Source organism: Indicator indicator, chromosome 34 (assembly GCF_027791375.1).
Source record: "Indicator indicator isolate 239-I01 chromosome 34, UM_Iind_1.1, whole genome shotgun sequence".
Lineage (NCBI taxonomy): Eukaryota > Metazoa > Chordata > Aves > Piciformes > Indicatoridae > Indicator > Indicator indicator.
In genome coordinates, this window is record NC_072043.1 from 1,224,691 (window position 1) to 1,237,609 (window position 12,919).

Here is a 12,919-nt window from a genome sequence, read left to right on the forward strand (position 1 = left end):
CCCACAACCCCAGAGGTATCCTGCCATGGCCCCACGCTGGCACTGCCAGCAGCCAGTGCCAGCCACGATCCGGGGCTGGGCAGGGCCACGCAGCCCGAGTGACCCCAGAGCCCCGAGCACGTCCCGGCCCTGCAGCCTCCTGTGCAAACTCTTCTGCTTTCCTCCTCCACCTACCAAAGCCTCTGCTTGAAAACACCCTGGGTGCCACGCGGAAGAGCCGGGCACGCAGCGGGGCTGGCCGTGGGCTCCTCTTGCCACCGGGAGAGGAGCAGGGCAGGAAGAATCCTGCTCTGTCAGTCAGGTCGCTCCTGATAAGCTCCTTGGGTGCCAGCGGCGCCGCGGGTGAGTCACCCTGCAGGGGCAGATGCTGGGGAGGTTGGTGCAGGGGCTGGTGCTGCTGACAGACCGGTGTTGGGTTACAGAGGGAATCGTAACTCCTGTTTCACAACTCCCGGGGTGGGTTTTAAGGCGTTCTCGGCCGCTCCTGCCCCACACTCAGCGCAGCGCGGCCGGCAGCCGAACAGCCAGAGGGGTGCCAGGACCGTCGCCGGCCCCGGGGCTCCCTGGGCATCGGGGCACCCACCGGAGGATATTTTCTGGGTTTCTGCAGGCCAGAAGACCGCGTCAGGGCTGGATGAACATGGTGAGTTACCGACAGCTTTGCCACCTGCTCTGCTCCATCCCTGCACGCCAGCCCTTTGCCCCAGGAGCCGGCAGCCAGGACCCCACACAGCCTCGGGCTGGGGTCTCTCACAGCCCAGCTCTGCCAGGAGCAGGGCCGGGGCCATGAGGCAGCCCAGGCTCAGAGGAGCTGCTGTTCTCTGACCCCCTCAGCACCCAGGCAGAGAACCACTGCACCTATCTCATCCGCTGTGCCCATCAGCTCTTGCTCCCACACTTCTCCGTGAACTAAAAGCAGCCAAGCAAGGCAGCACCTCACAGGAGTGCTCTCCAAGGACAAGATGCCCTTCTGGAGTGTCTTATCCACCCCAAGAAGGGGCTGGTTCTCAGGCAATGCCTGGGCAAGAGCCTGGTGCCCCTGCCCTCAGCGGGGCACCGCCAGTCCCTCTGCTCAGCACAAGGGACACGCTCGGCTTCCCACAGTGCCTTTTGCAAGCAATGCCATGGCCACCAAACCCCAGCCTGGCATGCAGTCCCTCCCTAGCAGGAAGAGGCTTCCTTGGCAGAGGGCAGCCACACATGGCACATCTTGCTGGGCACTGCAAAACCCTCCCCCAGCGATCCATGGGGACATCGTCCCCTGCAGGGTGGGGACCTCACCCTCCTGCATGCAGGGGAACTCCTGCTGCCCTGCAGCCAGGGGAAGAGCCCCAGGTCTGAGCACCTTGCCCCCTCTGAGGCTGGGCTCTGCACAGGAACATCCCTGGAGGCGTTCTAGAAACCTGTGGCTATGGCACTTGGGGGCATGGTTTGGTGGCCATGGTGGGGTTGGGTTGCTGGTTGGGCTCAGATGACCTTAAAGAGCTTTTCCAGCCCAAACAATTCTGTGATTCCATGACCCCACCTGCTCTCCTCCAGGAGCAGCTGGCACAGCTGTTCAGTGCCCCACAGCACCTTTCAGCCACCCACTGCAGAGGGCAAAGGGGAGAGCCCAAGTGCACCCCAGGTGCCCAACCCTGCACAGCTGGCACTGGTGCAGCACTCCATCAGGAGTCTGTGGCTCACGGGCTGGCATCTGGAGGGCAGAGTGGCCATGATGACATCAATGTGTTTCCAACAGCAAAGCAAAAGAGCTCAATTAGTTAGGGTAGCCTTGAGTTCTCCAGATCATGTGCTGCCACTGCACAGGAGCTGGCACAGCTCTGCCCTTGTTAGAATTTAACCAGAGCAGCTCTTGCTTGAGGTTTGAGAGCAAGAGGGCAGCCATGGAGAGGCAGCCAACCCCTGGGGCAGCTCCAAGCTGTGGCTCTGTTTGAAATGGGGGAGGGTTCATGGACTGAAGAAAGTGCCAACAAACCCCCAACAGTGGGCAACAGCTTCTCTGTGTGGGCTGGTGGCCAGCACCACAGCATCATCACTGCCACCCACATCCACACCACACCTGCATGGGGCTGCCAGAAAGGAACCTGGCAGCAGACATGATGGGCACTGGTGCAGGCAGGTGATGGGCAGGCAGGGCAGCAGCAGTGCCCCTCACAGAGCCTGGAGGAGCTGTCATGGCCAGGGCCCTGGCACCATTCCTTCAGGAACCGTTAGGATCCCATTATCCAGGTCATGCCCAGTCCAGCCCCATGGTGACACAAGAGGTCAGCATGAGGAAGGACCAGCCCCAGGTGCCCTCAGCTGGCTGTGCTGGAGGACGTGGGTGGTGTTTGAGAGCAGCAGACCTGGTGTGACAAAACTCCCAGGGCTCCTGCATGCACCAGGTGCCATGGAGAAGGTCTGGCAGCCAAGATGGGAGGTCCAGCAGCTACCCTCCCCTTCCCACCCTTCCCTCCTGCTCCCAGCAGGTCCCAGACTCCCTGTCACCAGGAGCTGGGCTCCATGCTGCCAGGAGCTGATCTGAAGCTGGCATGTCCTGGTAGCACTGGAGTGTCCACACAGGAGCCAAGAAGACCCAAGGGGCTGTGCAGAGCCCATGGAGGGCACTGGTCACAACTTGCCCATGCTTGGCACTGATGCCAGCTCAGCCCAGCTGTTTGACAAAAGACCCCCAACACTTCCCCAGAGAAGCATGTGGGCACAGCCACATGCCCACAGCACTGCCAGCACCACTCCTCCTTGTTCCCAGGCTGAGAAGCCACAGGAGGCTGTGATGGGGCAGTGGAGGCTGAGCTCCTGATGTGAGCCCACAAACAATCACTTGGCAAAACCCTGCTGCCAGAGCCCTTGTGCCTGGCTGAACTTGCCCAACCACAGTGACCTGGAGAGGGAGGGCTCCACCACTCCCTCCTACCCACCCTGCAGCTGGAGCTCAGCCTCCCCACAGCCTCCTGACCTCACCCCACTGCTGTTTGGCAAGTGACTGAGCCCCAAGGAGCCTCTGCTCTCATGTGAGACATCAAACACCTCCAGCCCAGAGCAAATCCTGGAGCTCCACAGCCAGAGGAGAAGAGGCCTCTGAACCCTAAATTCTTCTGAGTTGTGCACCTGCATCCCTGAGTTCTTCCTTACCTCTGCTCCTGCTGGGTAGAAGCCCTGCAAAAAAAGCTTCTCTTACCTCTCCTGGTGGAGTCCAGAAGCAACAGCAGAGGAAAGAGCTCGCTCAGGTCTGGAAGGGCACTCAAGGGAAGAGAAGTGTGATGTTTTCCACCACCTCAGCAGGGCAGGAGAAGACTTTGGAGCTGAAAACTACCAGGAGACAGCTCAGCAGCATGGCACAAGCACAGCTGAACAGCAGGGCAGCAGAAAGGGACAATCCCAGCCCCAACAGGGATCTGATCCCTGCCCAGCACCAACCTTTCCCACACCAACAGGGGCAGCTCCTTAGCAGTGGCTGGAGCAGCTCCCAGGACCTTCCCCACTGCAGGTGGGCATCTCCCAGAGGGAGGTGATGACAGCAGAACGGTTCAGAGGCGATGAGGAGGGATCAGTGCCTCATCCAGCCGTGGCTGCCAGCAGGGCTGTGTTTGCTGCGTGTCCTAGCAGCAGCACAGCCCAACCCTCCCTGCCTCCTTCCCATGGGCTGGGCTGGTTCCTGCAGCAGCCTCTCCAGGAGGGCTCAGGCTCTGCCGCTCGGTTTCTGACCCCACGCTGAGCCAGCTGAAGGACCTGAGCAGTGCAGCCCTGCAGGCATCTGGGCTCAGGGCTCCTTGGCACCAAGGGAAGTGCCACGTTCATAATGCCTGCGACTTCTCCAGCCTCTGGGGCGTCAGAGCCAGCAGCTCAACACTAACGGTTCCTGGAGCAGCACTGGGGGTGCCCACTGGAACAACCCAGCCAGGGAACCCATGTGCTGTCACACCAGGACATGCCAATCCCTGCTGCCACCTCCATGCCCAGCACCTCTCAAGCAATCTCAGCTGTGGGTTGGGGCAGCTGAGTTCCTGGTGGGCTTCAAGCAAACCAAAGAGAGAGCAGCCTCCATCCCTGCTCCCCCTGCTTTCTCTGGGGTGCCCTGCCCAGGGTGGTCATGTCAGCAGTGTGCTGGGCACGGGAACTGGCATCAGGAATCACCATCTGGCCAAGCTGCCACAGCCCCTTTCTCACCTGCCAGCCACGTTCCTGGCTGGGCTTGCAGCTGGCTAACTGCCTCTCCCCTCTGCTTCGTAGGATCTGGCCTCCGAGCGGCTGAACGGCAGAGGTAATGCCCGCGGGAGCCGGGGGTGCTGCCAGGCTGTGCCAGGCGACGCGAGGCCACGCTCCTCTGTGTTGCAGGTCCCAGCACACGGCGCAAAGCCTCCACGGCGCGGGAGTCCTTCAAGCGCATCGGCATCCCCGTCCTGGCGGTGGTTCTCAGCCTCGCCTGCCTGCTGATGGTCGGCTTCCTGGGTACGGCTCCTTCCACGGCTTCGCAAACACCTCCCGGCCCCCAGAGCTCAGCCACCTCCTTGCTGAGCCCCCAAAAGCCAGCCCTGAGCCTGCCCAGCTGAGCTCAGTGCCCGGCTCCCCTTTCCCAGCGTGGCCAGCAGGTCAAGGGAGGTTCTCCTGCCCCTCTACTCTGCCTCACTGAGACCACAGCTGCAGGATTGTGTCCAGTTCTGAGCTCCCCAGTGCAAGAGAGACAGAGAAATACCAGAGAGTGTCCAGTGGAGGCTATGAGGATGATGAAGGGACTGGAACAGATGTCTGAGGAGGAGAGACTGAGCACCCTGGGGCTGTTGAGCCAGGAGAAGAGCAGCCCCAGAGGGGTCTATCAGTGTTTATAAATATCTGAGGGGTGGGGGGCAAGAAGCAGGGGCCAGGCTCTTTGCAGTGGTGTCCTGTGATAGGACAAGGGGCAGTGGATACAAACTGGACCCCAGGAGGTTCCACCTCAACATGAGGAGAAACTTCTTTTGTGTGAGAGTGCAGGAGCCCTGGGGCAGGCTGCCCAGAGAGGGTGTGGAGTCTCCTTCTGTGGAGGCTTTCAAGCCCCTTCCGGTGTGTTCCTGAGAGTCCTGCCCTGGGTGCTCCTGCTCTGGCAGGAGGTTTGGACTGGATGATCTCTGGAGGTCCCTTCCAACCCCTACCATTCTGTGATCCCCTCCAGTCAAGCTCTACCTGGACTACCACTACTTCTTCTGCAAGCAGCCCCTGAAGCTGGTGAGGCTGCAGCAGGTGTGTGACGGGCAGCAGGACTGCCTGCAGGGCGAGGATGAGGCCAACTGTCCCCAGTGGGTCCCTGAGGGGCCACCAGCTGAGGGTGAGTCCAGGACCCCCTGCTGGAGCTGTGGAGGGGCTGGGTGCTGCAGCAAGCCTCTGCCTGCTGAAGCCAGTGCTGGCTTTGTGTCCCTCCCCAGCTCGTGTCTCCAAAGACAGATCCATCCTGCAGGTGCTCAACAGGAACACAGGGGCCTGGGCCTGCATCTGCTATGACTACTTCAACCTGGGGCTGGCAAAAGCAGCCTGTGAGCAGATGGGCTACAGGAGGTACATGGCTGCTTCCTCCACACCTCTCCCCCCTTCTCCATCCATCCATCCCTCTCCCACCTTCTCCGTCCATTCCTCCTTCTCCCACCTTCTCAATCCCTTCATCCATCCCTCCCTCTCCCACCTTCTCCATCCATTCCTCCTTCTCCCACCTTCTCCATCCATCTCTCCCTCCCTCTCCCTCCTTCTCCATCCATCCCTCCCTCCCTCTCCCTCCCTCTCCCTCCTTCTCCATCCATCCCTCCCTCCCTCTCCCTCCTTCTCCATCCATCCCTCCCTCCCTCTCCCTCCTTCTCCATCCCTCCCTCCCTCTCCCTCCTTCTCCATCCCTCCCTCCTTCTCCCTCCTTCTCCATCCCTCCCTCCTTCTCCCTCCTTCTCCATCCCTCCCTCCTTCTCCCTCCTTCTCCATCCCTCCCTCCTTCTCCCTCCTTCTCCCTCCTTCTCCATCCCTCCCTCCCTCTCCCTCCTTCTCCATCCCTCCCTCCCTCTCCCTCCCTCCTTCTCCATCCCTCCCTCCCTCTCCCTCCCTCCTTCTCCATCCCTCCCTCTTCCTTCCTCCTTCTCCATCCCTCCCTCTCCTTCCTCCTTCTCCATCCTCCCTCCCTCTCCCTCCTTCTCCATCCCTCCCTCCCTCTCCCTCCCTCCTTCTCCATCCCTCCCTCCCTCTCCCTCCCTCCTTCTCCCTCCCTCCCTCTCCCTCCCTCCTTCTCCATCCCTCCCTCCCTCTCCCTCCCTCCTTCTCCTTCCCTCCCTCCCCCTCCCATCAGAGCTCTCTCTGAGCTGGGCTCTGGTTAGTTATAAAGCACTCAGAGCTGTGCACTAATGGTTTTGCTCCATCCCCACCACCCAGAGCACTCTGTGTCCCTTGGAGCTGGCTGCTCTTGGTGCTAGAAGCCCTGGCAGCCTCCCATGTCAGCCCAGCCTGTGCTTATTGTCCACTGCTCTGTCCCCAGCCCAGGGGCACCCTGGCCTGCTCCTGCCACTTGGACAGGGCAGGTGCCAGGGAGAAGAAAGGCTCTGGTGTTTGAGTCCCTCTTGGAACCCCAAGAGAGCCCAAGGTGGCATTTTCCAGCTCCAAAATTCAAGGACAAAGGCTCTGAGCACCAACCTCAAACATCACAAGAGGTCACTGCAGTGACACCCCTGAGGTCCCCTGGGTGCCCACAGCTCCCTGAAGAGCAGGGGGTAGCCTCCCTGCCCTCAGTAAGATCCTGTGCCTGGTCCTGGGTTCTGTGGCCAGTGTCCCCATCCTGCCCCCAGCCTCTTCTGCCATCCCTGTCCCATAGAGCCTCCTTTGCCTGTGGGGTCTTTCTCTTGCTCTCTGGTGCAGGGTTGGCATCCCCTTGCTGAGCTCCTGCTTCTTGCCCATCTCAGCAGCTGTGCTGGGGCCACAGCCAAGCCTTGGGGACCTGCCTGCAAAGCTTCAGACCCTAAAGTTGCAGAACTGGGTTGTATCCTCTTGGGCTCAATCTGAGCCAAACCCACCCAGTTCCCAGGCTCTTGGCAGAGCTCAGTCCCCAGTGCCTGTCCTCTCCCAGCACCTGTGCCCTGCTGGCAGCACACCTGGCACTGTGCACGCCAGGGTGGCCCTGCTGACTGTGCCCTCCTGTCTTTCAGCACCCCAGCTTTCCGGGAGGAGGAGGTGGGCACAGGGCAGCCCCTGCCTCCCCGAGAGCTTGTGCTGAGCAATGGCAGCCTGCAGATGCCTGAGCCAGGCAGGTGAGTGCTGGGGCTCTGCAGGGTGCTCACCATGCCCTGAGTCCTGCCAAACCTGGTCATGAAGCCACAGCTTTTCCTCCCTCTTCCAGGAAATGCCTCTCTGGAAAGGTTGTTTCCCTCTTCTGCTCCAGTAAGTACCACGATGCTGCTTGTACCTTGTGAGGGTCTCATGCTGCTGCAGTCCTCATTCCTGGCATGGTCCCATGGGACTGTGCCATGCCTACAGGACCTCAGACCTACCCCAAGCCCTGCTCCTCTCCACATTGTTTGCATCAGAGCAATTGGCTTTCCCTGCTGCTTGTTAAGGCAGCACAAACCTCCCAGAAAGGGGGCACCCAAGAGAGTTATCCCAAGCAGCTGCCTGGGTGGGTTTTATTTAGCTGATAAATGACCCCTGTTAGTGGCCCTGGTGGGCTGGAGAAGGCAAGGAGACACTGGAACAGGTTGCTCAGGGAGGCTGTGGATGCTCCCTCCCTGGAGGTGTTCAAGGCCAGGCTGGATGAGGCCCTGAGCAACCTGGGCTGGTGGGAGGTGTCCCTGCCCATGGCAGGGGGCTGGAACTGGATGATCTTTCAGGTCCCTTCCAGCCCAACCCATTCTGTGAACCACTTTGAGCAAGGTTGAGAATGGTTTAGGTTGGAAGGGACCTTCAGGATCATCCAGTTGCAACCCACCCTGTGCACACAGAGAACAGAAGTGGGGGTACCAAGGGTGCCAGGGAGAGGTGATGTGGGCAGTGTCCCGGGAGGGGCATGAGGCACCTGGGAGACGTGGGAGCCTCTGTCCCCCACACCCAAGGCTGGAGGAGGGCTGAGCAGGAGCTGTGTTGCTAATGTGCTGCTTTGCTGCTGCCTGGCAGAAGGCTGCGGGGAGAGCGTGAGGACCCCACGCGTGCTGGGGGGCACCCCGGCTGCCATCGAGGCCTGGCCCTGGCAGGTCAGCCTGCAGTACAGGAAGGAGCACATCTGTGCAGGCAGCATCATCGACCCCAGCTGGGTGCTGACAGCAGCACACTGCTTCAAGTGAGTGCCACCTCCCTGCTTCTGCTGCTGGGCTGGCACCTGTGTGCCAGGGCTGCCGCAGTTCCTCCAGGCCAGCCTGAGCTCCTCTGGGTGCAAGCCACTCAGCTCTGCTCCAGTGAACTGTGCCCAGCTATGGGACCTCCAACACAAGAGGGACGTGGACCTGCTGCAGTGGGTGCAGAGGAGGCCACCAAGATGATCAGAGAGCTGGAGAACCTCTGCCATGGAGACAGGCTGGGGCAGTTGGGGTTGTTCAGCCTGGAGAGGAGAGGCTGCAGAGAGAGCTGAGAGCTACATTTCAATATCTGAAGGGGACCTACAGGAAGGCTGGGGAGGGCCTGCTCAGAAGGGCTTGGGGTGATAGGAAGAGGGGGAGTGGTTTGAAACTGGGGCAGGGCAGAGTTAGGATGGGCATCAGGTGGGTGCACAGTGAGGGTGGGGAGACACTGGCACAGGCTGCCCAGGGCTGTGCTTGAGGCCCCATCCCTGGAGACATTCAGGATCAGCCTGGATGTGTCCCTGTGCAGCCTGCTCTGGCTGGAGCTGTCCCTGCTGCCTGCAGGGGGGTGGCCAAGATGCCCTTGGAGGCTCCCTTCCAGCCTGGTGCCATCTGTGAAGCTGTGAGCCCTCAAAGCCACCTCTGCTGCCCGATGCTGAGCAGGGCAGGCTGCAGGCACAACCACAGCAGGGTGAGGGAGGGCAGCAGCGCCAGAGGTGTCTGTGCACAGGAACAACCTCATCATCCAGAGCTGGCGTGTGAAGGCTGGCTCCAACCTGCTCTCGGGCACTGCCAGCCTGGCTGTGGAGAAGGTTTTCCTGGCAGAGGTGACTCCTGCGTCCCCCAAGGACAATGACATTGCCCTGGTGAAGCTGCGCTCTCCCCTGCGGGTCTCAGGTGAGCTGTGGCACAAACCTCCCCCCTGCAGGACCTCCTGCTGGCAGAGAGAGCTGGGTGAGGGGAGCTGCACCCCAGGTGCCAGCACTCAGTGGGCACCAAGCCGTGGTGCACAGGGCCATGCCTGAGCTGCCTTCCCAAAGGTGCAGTGGGGAGCTGGGTGCCCAGCTGGCACACGGCCCCAGCTAGGGGCACCTTCCCTGCCAGCCTCTCCAGGCACCTCCTGCACCTCACCTCTGCCTTCCAGACAGCTGCAGGCCCATCTGCTTGCCCTACTTCGACGAGGAGCTGGTGCCAGGCACATCCCTGTGGGTGATAGGCTGGGGCTACACGCAGGAGCACGGTGAGTAGGATGGCACAGAGGTGGGCACCACGCCTGGGTGAGGTGAGGGCAGAGCCCTCCAGCTGTGCTGGCAGGAGGGGATAGGCTCCCTGCTAGCCCAGGGCTGCTGGGGAGCCTCTCTGAGCAGCCACATCTGTGCAGGCAAACTGTCAGACACCCTGCAGCAGGCAGAGGTGAGGCTGATCGATAAGGAGAGCTGCAACCTGGCTGCCTACCACGGGGCTGTCACCCAGAAGATGCTGTGTGCTGGCCTGCCCCAGGGAGGGGTGGACACTTGCCAGGTGAGGGCTGGGCTGGTGCCCACTGATCAGTGACTCTCAAGTCTGGTGAGGAGCAGCTCAAGGACCTGGGGGTGTTCAGTCTGGAGGAGAGGAGAGGAGGGTGAGGGGAGACCTCATTGCTCTCTATAGCTCCCTGAGAAGAGGCTGAGGTAGGGGTTGGTCTCTTCTCCCCAGTCTCAGGTGATAGAAGGAGAGGAAATGGCCTGAAACTGTGCCAGGAGAGGGTTAGGTTGGAGAGGAAAATTTCTTTGCTGCAAGGGTGGTCAGGGACTGGCACAGGCTGCCCAGGGAGTCGGTGGAGTCCCCATCCCTGGAGGTGTTCCAGAAACCTGTGGCTATGGCACTTGGGGCCAGGGTTTGGTGGCCATGGTGGTGCTGGGTTACTGGCTGGACTGGATGCCCTCAGAGGGCTTTGCCAACCCAAACCATTCTGGGATTCCATAGAAGAGCCTCTGGGAACAGCTGCAAGCTGTGGCAGTGGACACTGGGCTGGGGGCTCCTCAGCCCCCACTCAGAGGCTCTGTCCTTGGCAGGGGGACAGCGGTGGGCCCCTGCTCTACCTGGGCAGGCACTGGCAGGTGGTTGGCATTGTCAGCTGGGGCCATGGCTGTGGCACCCCCAGCACCCCTGGCGTCTACACCAGCGTCCAGGGCTACCTCAACTGGATCTACAGCGTCCGGAGGGTCAGTGCCGCACCGCCAGGGCTGCTCTACCTCACAGGGTTTGGGGGGCAGTGGGAAAGGGTTGGGGGCCCCCTTGGCAGCTCCATACAGAGGGCAAATCCCACTGGTGGCACCCAGCTCGGCTGCAGGGATGGGGCCTGCAGGCAGCCAGCCCCCTTGAGTGGGCTCCTTCAGGAGATGACTCTGCTCTCCCCCTGCCTTTGGTTGCCCTCTCAACGTTTGCAATTTCTTCTCTCTCTTTCCTTCCAGTCAGAGCTCTGAGGCCTGCTGGGACAGGTCCCTCCTCTCTCCTGGAGCTCCCTCCCTGTCCCTAAGCACTTGGCCCTCCCAGCTCTGGCAGCAGCTGGGGAATGGATCTCCAGCCACGGAAGTTGAGTGGTGCCTCGGGAACCCTGCCTGGACAGCTGGGACTGTGTGCAGCAGAGGGCAGCTGGGGGTGGTGGCCACTGACACCAGGACGGAAGCTGAGCAGCTCCAGCTCCCTTCCGGAGAAAGATTAATTTATTGTCCTGTGCTGACCCTGCAGTGGCAGAAAGGCTCCTGGGGGGCTGCTGCTTGGTCCCTGCTGTCACACAGGCAGAAATGAGCTTTCATTAAACCAATGTGTTTGGTTATTTTTTTTTTCAGGCAGCCTCTGGAGGCTTTGTTCCTCTTACTTGTGAAGGTGTTTGTGACTGTACCCCCACCCTGTGTGGAGGTGCTGTCCCAGCAGGAGGCAGGGACCCTTGCTGGCTCTCATGGACAAGGAGCTTCTGCACACCAAAGTGCTGCACAGACCTCAGGCACTTAGTCAGACAGTCTGCTGAGGTCGGTTTGAAGGACTGTAAACAAAGAGGGATGTTAGGCAGGATGTTAAAATTGACTGAAATTGACTTTTCCTCCCATGGCCTCAGCCTCAGGAGAAGGGGGGTTGGTCTCTTCTCCCGACTATCAGGTGATAGGATAAGAGGAAATGGCCTGAAGTTGTGCCAGAGGAGGGTTGGGTTGGAGATGAGGAAAAATTTCTTTGCTGCAAGAGTGGTCAGTGATTGGCCCAGGCTGCCCAGGGAGGTGGTGGAGTCCCCATGCCAGGAGGTGTCCAGAAACCTGTCCCCATGGCAAGCTGGGGCCATGGTTTGGTGGGGTTGGGCTGCTGGTTGGACTCAAATCTTGGAGTCAATTCTCTGCTTCTCTGTGCGGAGCCAGGGCCCATGCTGAGCCTGAGCAGACAGCCCCAGAGAGTGTCTCTAGTAAACATCAACTTTATTGGATCCAAGGCAAAGCTGAGGAAACCTCTGCGGTGCAAAGATGTGCTGGAGGGCAGCGCACAGCCAGTGCCCCACACCCGGTGCCTGGCTGCAGTTGTCTCCTAGGTGCAGGTAGTAGATGCTCACACACAGCCGTGTCTGTCACACCACACACCTCCACAGGGCCTGCTCCCCCTGCACACCCCAGAAAACCTCTTCAGACCCCTCCCCACCCCCCCTCCCAAAGCCCTTGTGCCAGCTCCCTGCTGTCACAAGTGCCCATGTCAGCCCCCAGCACTCTGCACAGCACCCACACACAGGTGGCCATGGGGTTACTGCTCCAGAAACTGCTCATGGTGACTCCTTCCAGCAGCCTGAGGAGTAATCCATGCACAGTGCAGCATTGCATATCCTGGGGTAAGAGGACTCATGTCCAGATACCATCTAAAAAAGGCCAACGGGTTAGGACAGCTAAAAAGAGTCCTTTAAAAGTCCCTTCCTCCCCTCACTGTCCTCTCCCACGGGAGGTCTCCTCTAAAGGATGAGCTGGGGGGGGTCCTCTGAGGCCCAGTCTCACCATGACAGGGGCATCACAACACTCTGCAGGTACAGAGGAGGTACTTTGGAGTGCCCCAGGGCCTTGGAGGACTTTGCCAAGCGCTGCAAGGAGCCTCACACCTCCTGTGAGGTAGCTCAGATTTGCTGTCCCCATTGGGCAGATGGGGGCACAGAGACCCCAGGTGAGGGTCCCATGGATCCTCAGAGATGGGACCAGGATCCCAAGGACCTGGCTCCTGCTTGCCCATCTACCCAGCAGCCAAGGAAACCAGTGTGGAGCCAGGTGCCCATACCCATCTCCTGCCCAGTCACATGGCCGAGCTCCAGCTGGTGCCCCTGAGCCTTGGCAAGGTGCTCTCCATCCTGGGCAAGTGGGTTCTGACCTCTCCCACCACAGCCTCCACAGAAGGCAGCACTGAATCTCACCTTATTTTGCCTTGGCCTCCAAATCCTTGCCTACCTTCTGGCTCTGGCAGCTTTGCCAGGGTGTGAGCCCCTGCAAGAGGGAGGTCAGGGCTCAGCCTGGGCTCCCAGCCTCATGTGGGGACAGAGAGCTGCCTGCCCTGCAGCCTCACTGCCACACACACACAAACAGAGCAGAATCAGGGAGTGAATCTCATTGTAAAGGACATCACCAACCTCTGTCACACACCAGCTC

The 12,919-nt window shown here is 60.5% G+C and overlaps 1 protein-coding gene across 1 annotated transcript; it reads left to right on the plus strand.

Moving 5' to 3' along the window:
• The first annotated feature begins 634 nt into the window (after positions 1 to 634).
• On the plus strand, positions 635 to 11,829 carry TMPRSS4 (transmembrane serine protease 4). The gene is made up of 13 exons (XM_054395555.1): positions 635 to 643; positions 4,234 to 4,264; positions 4,339 to 4,452; positions 5,153 to 5,305; positions 5,403 to 5,532; positions 7,152 to 7,253; positions 7,343 to 7,383; positions 8,113 to 8,275; positions 9,004 to 9,170; positions 9,418 to 9,513; positions 9,655 to 9,794; positions 10,328 to 10,477; positions 11,659 to 11,829. The coding sequence occupies exons 1-13, from the start codon at positions 635 to 637 to the stop codon at positions 11,827 to 11,829; spliced, it is 1,467 nt and encodes a 488-aa protein (XP_054251530.1).
• Positions 11,830 to 12,919: the final 1,090 nt, after the last annotated feature.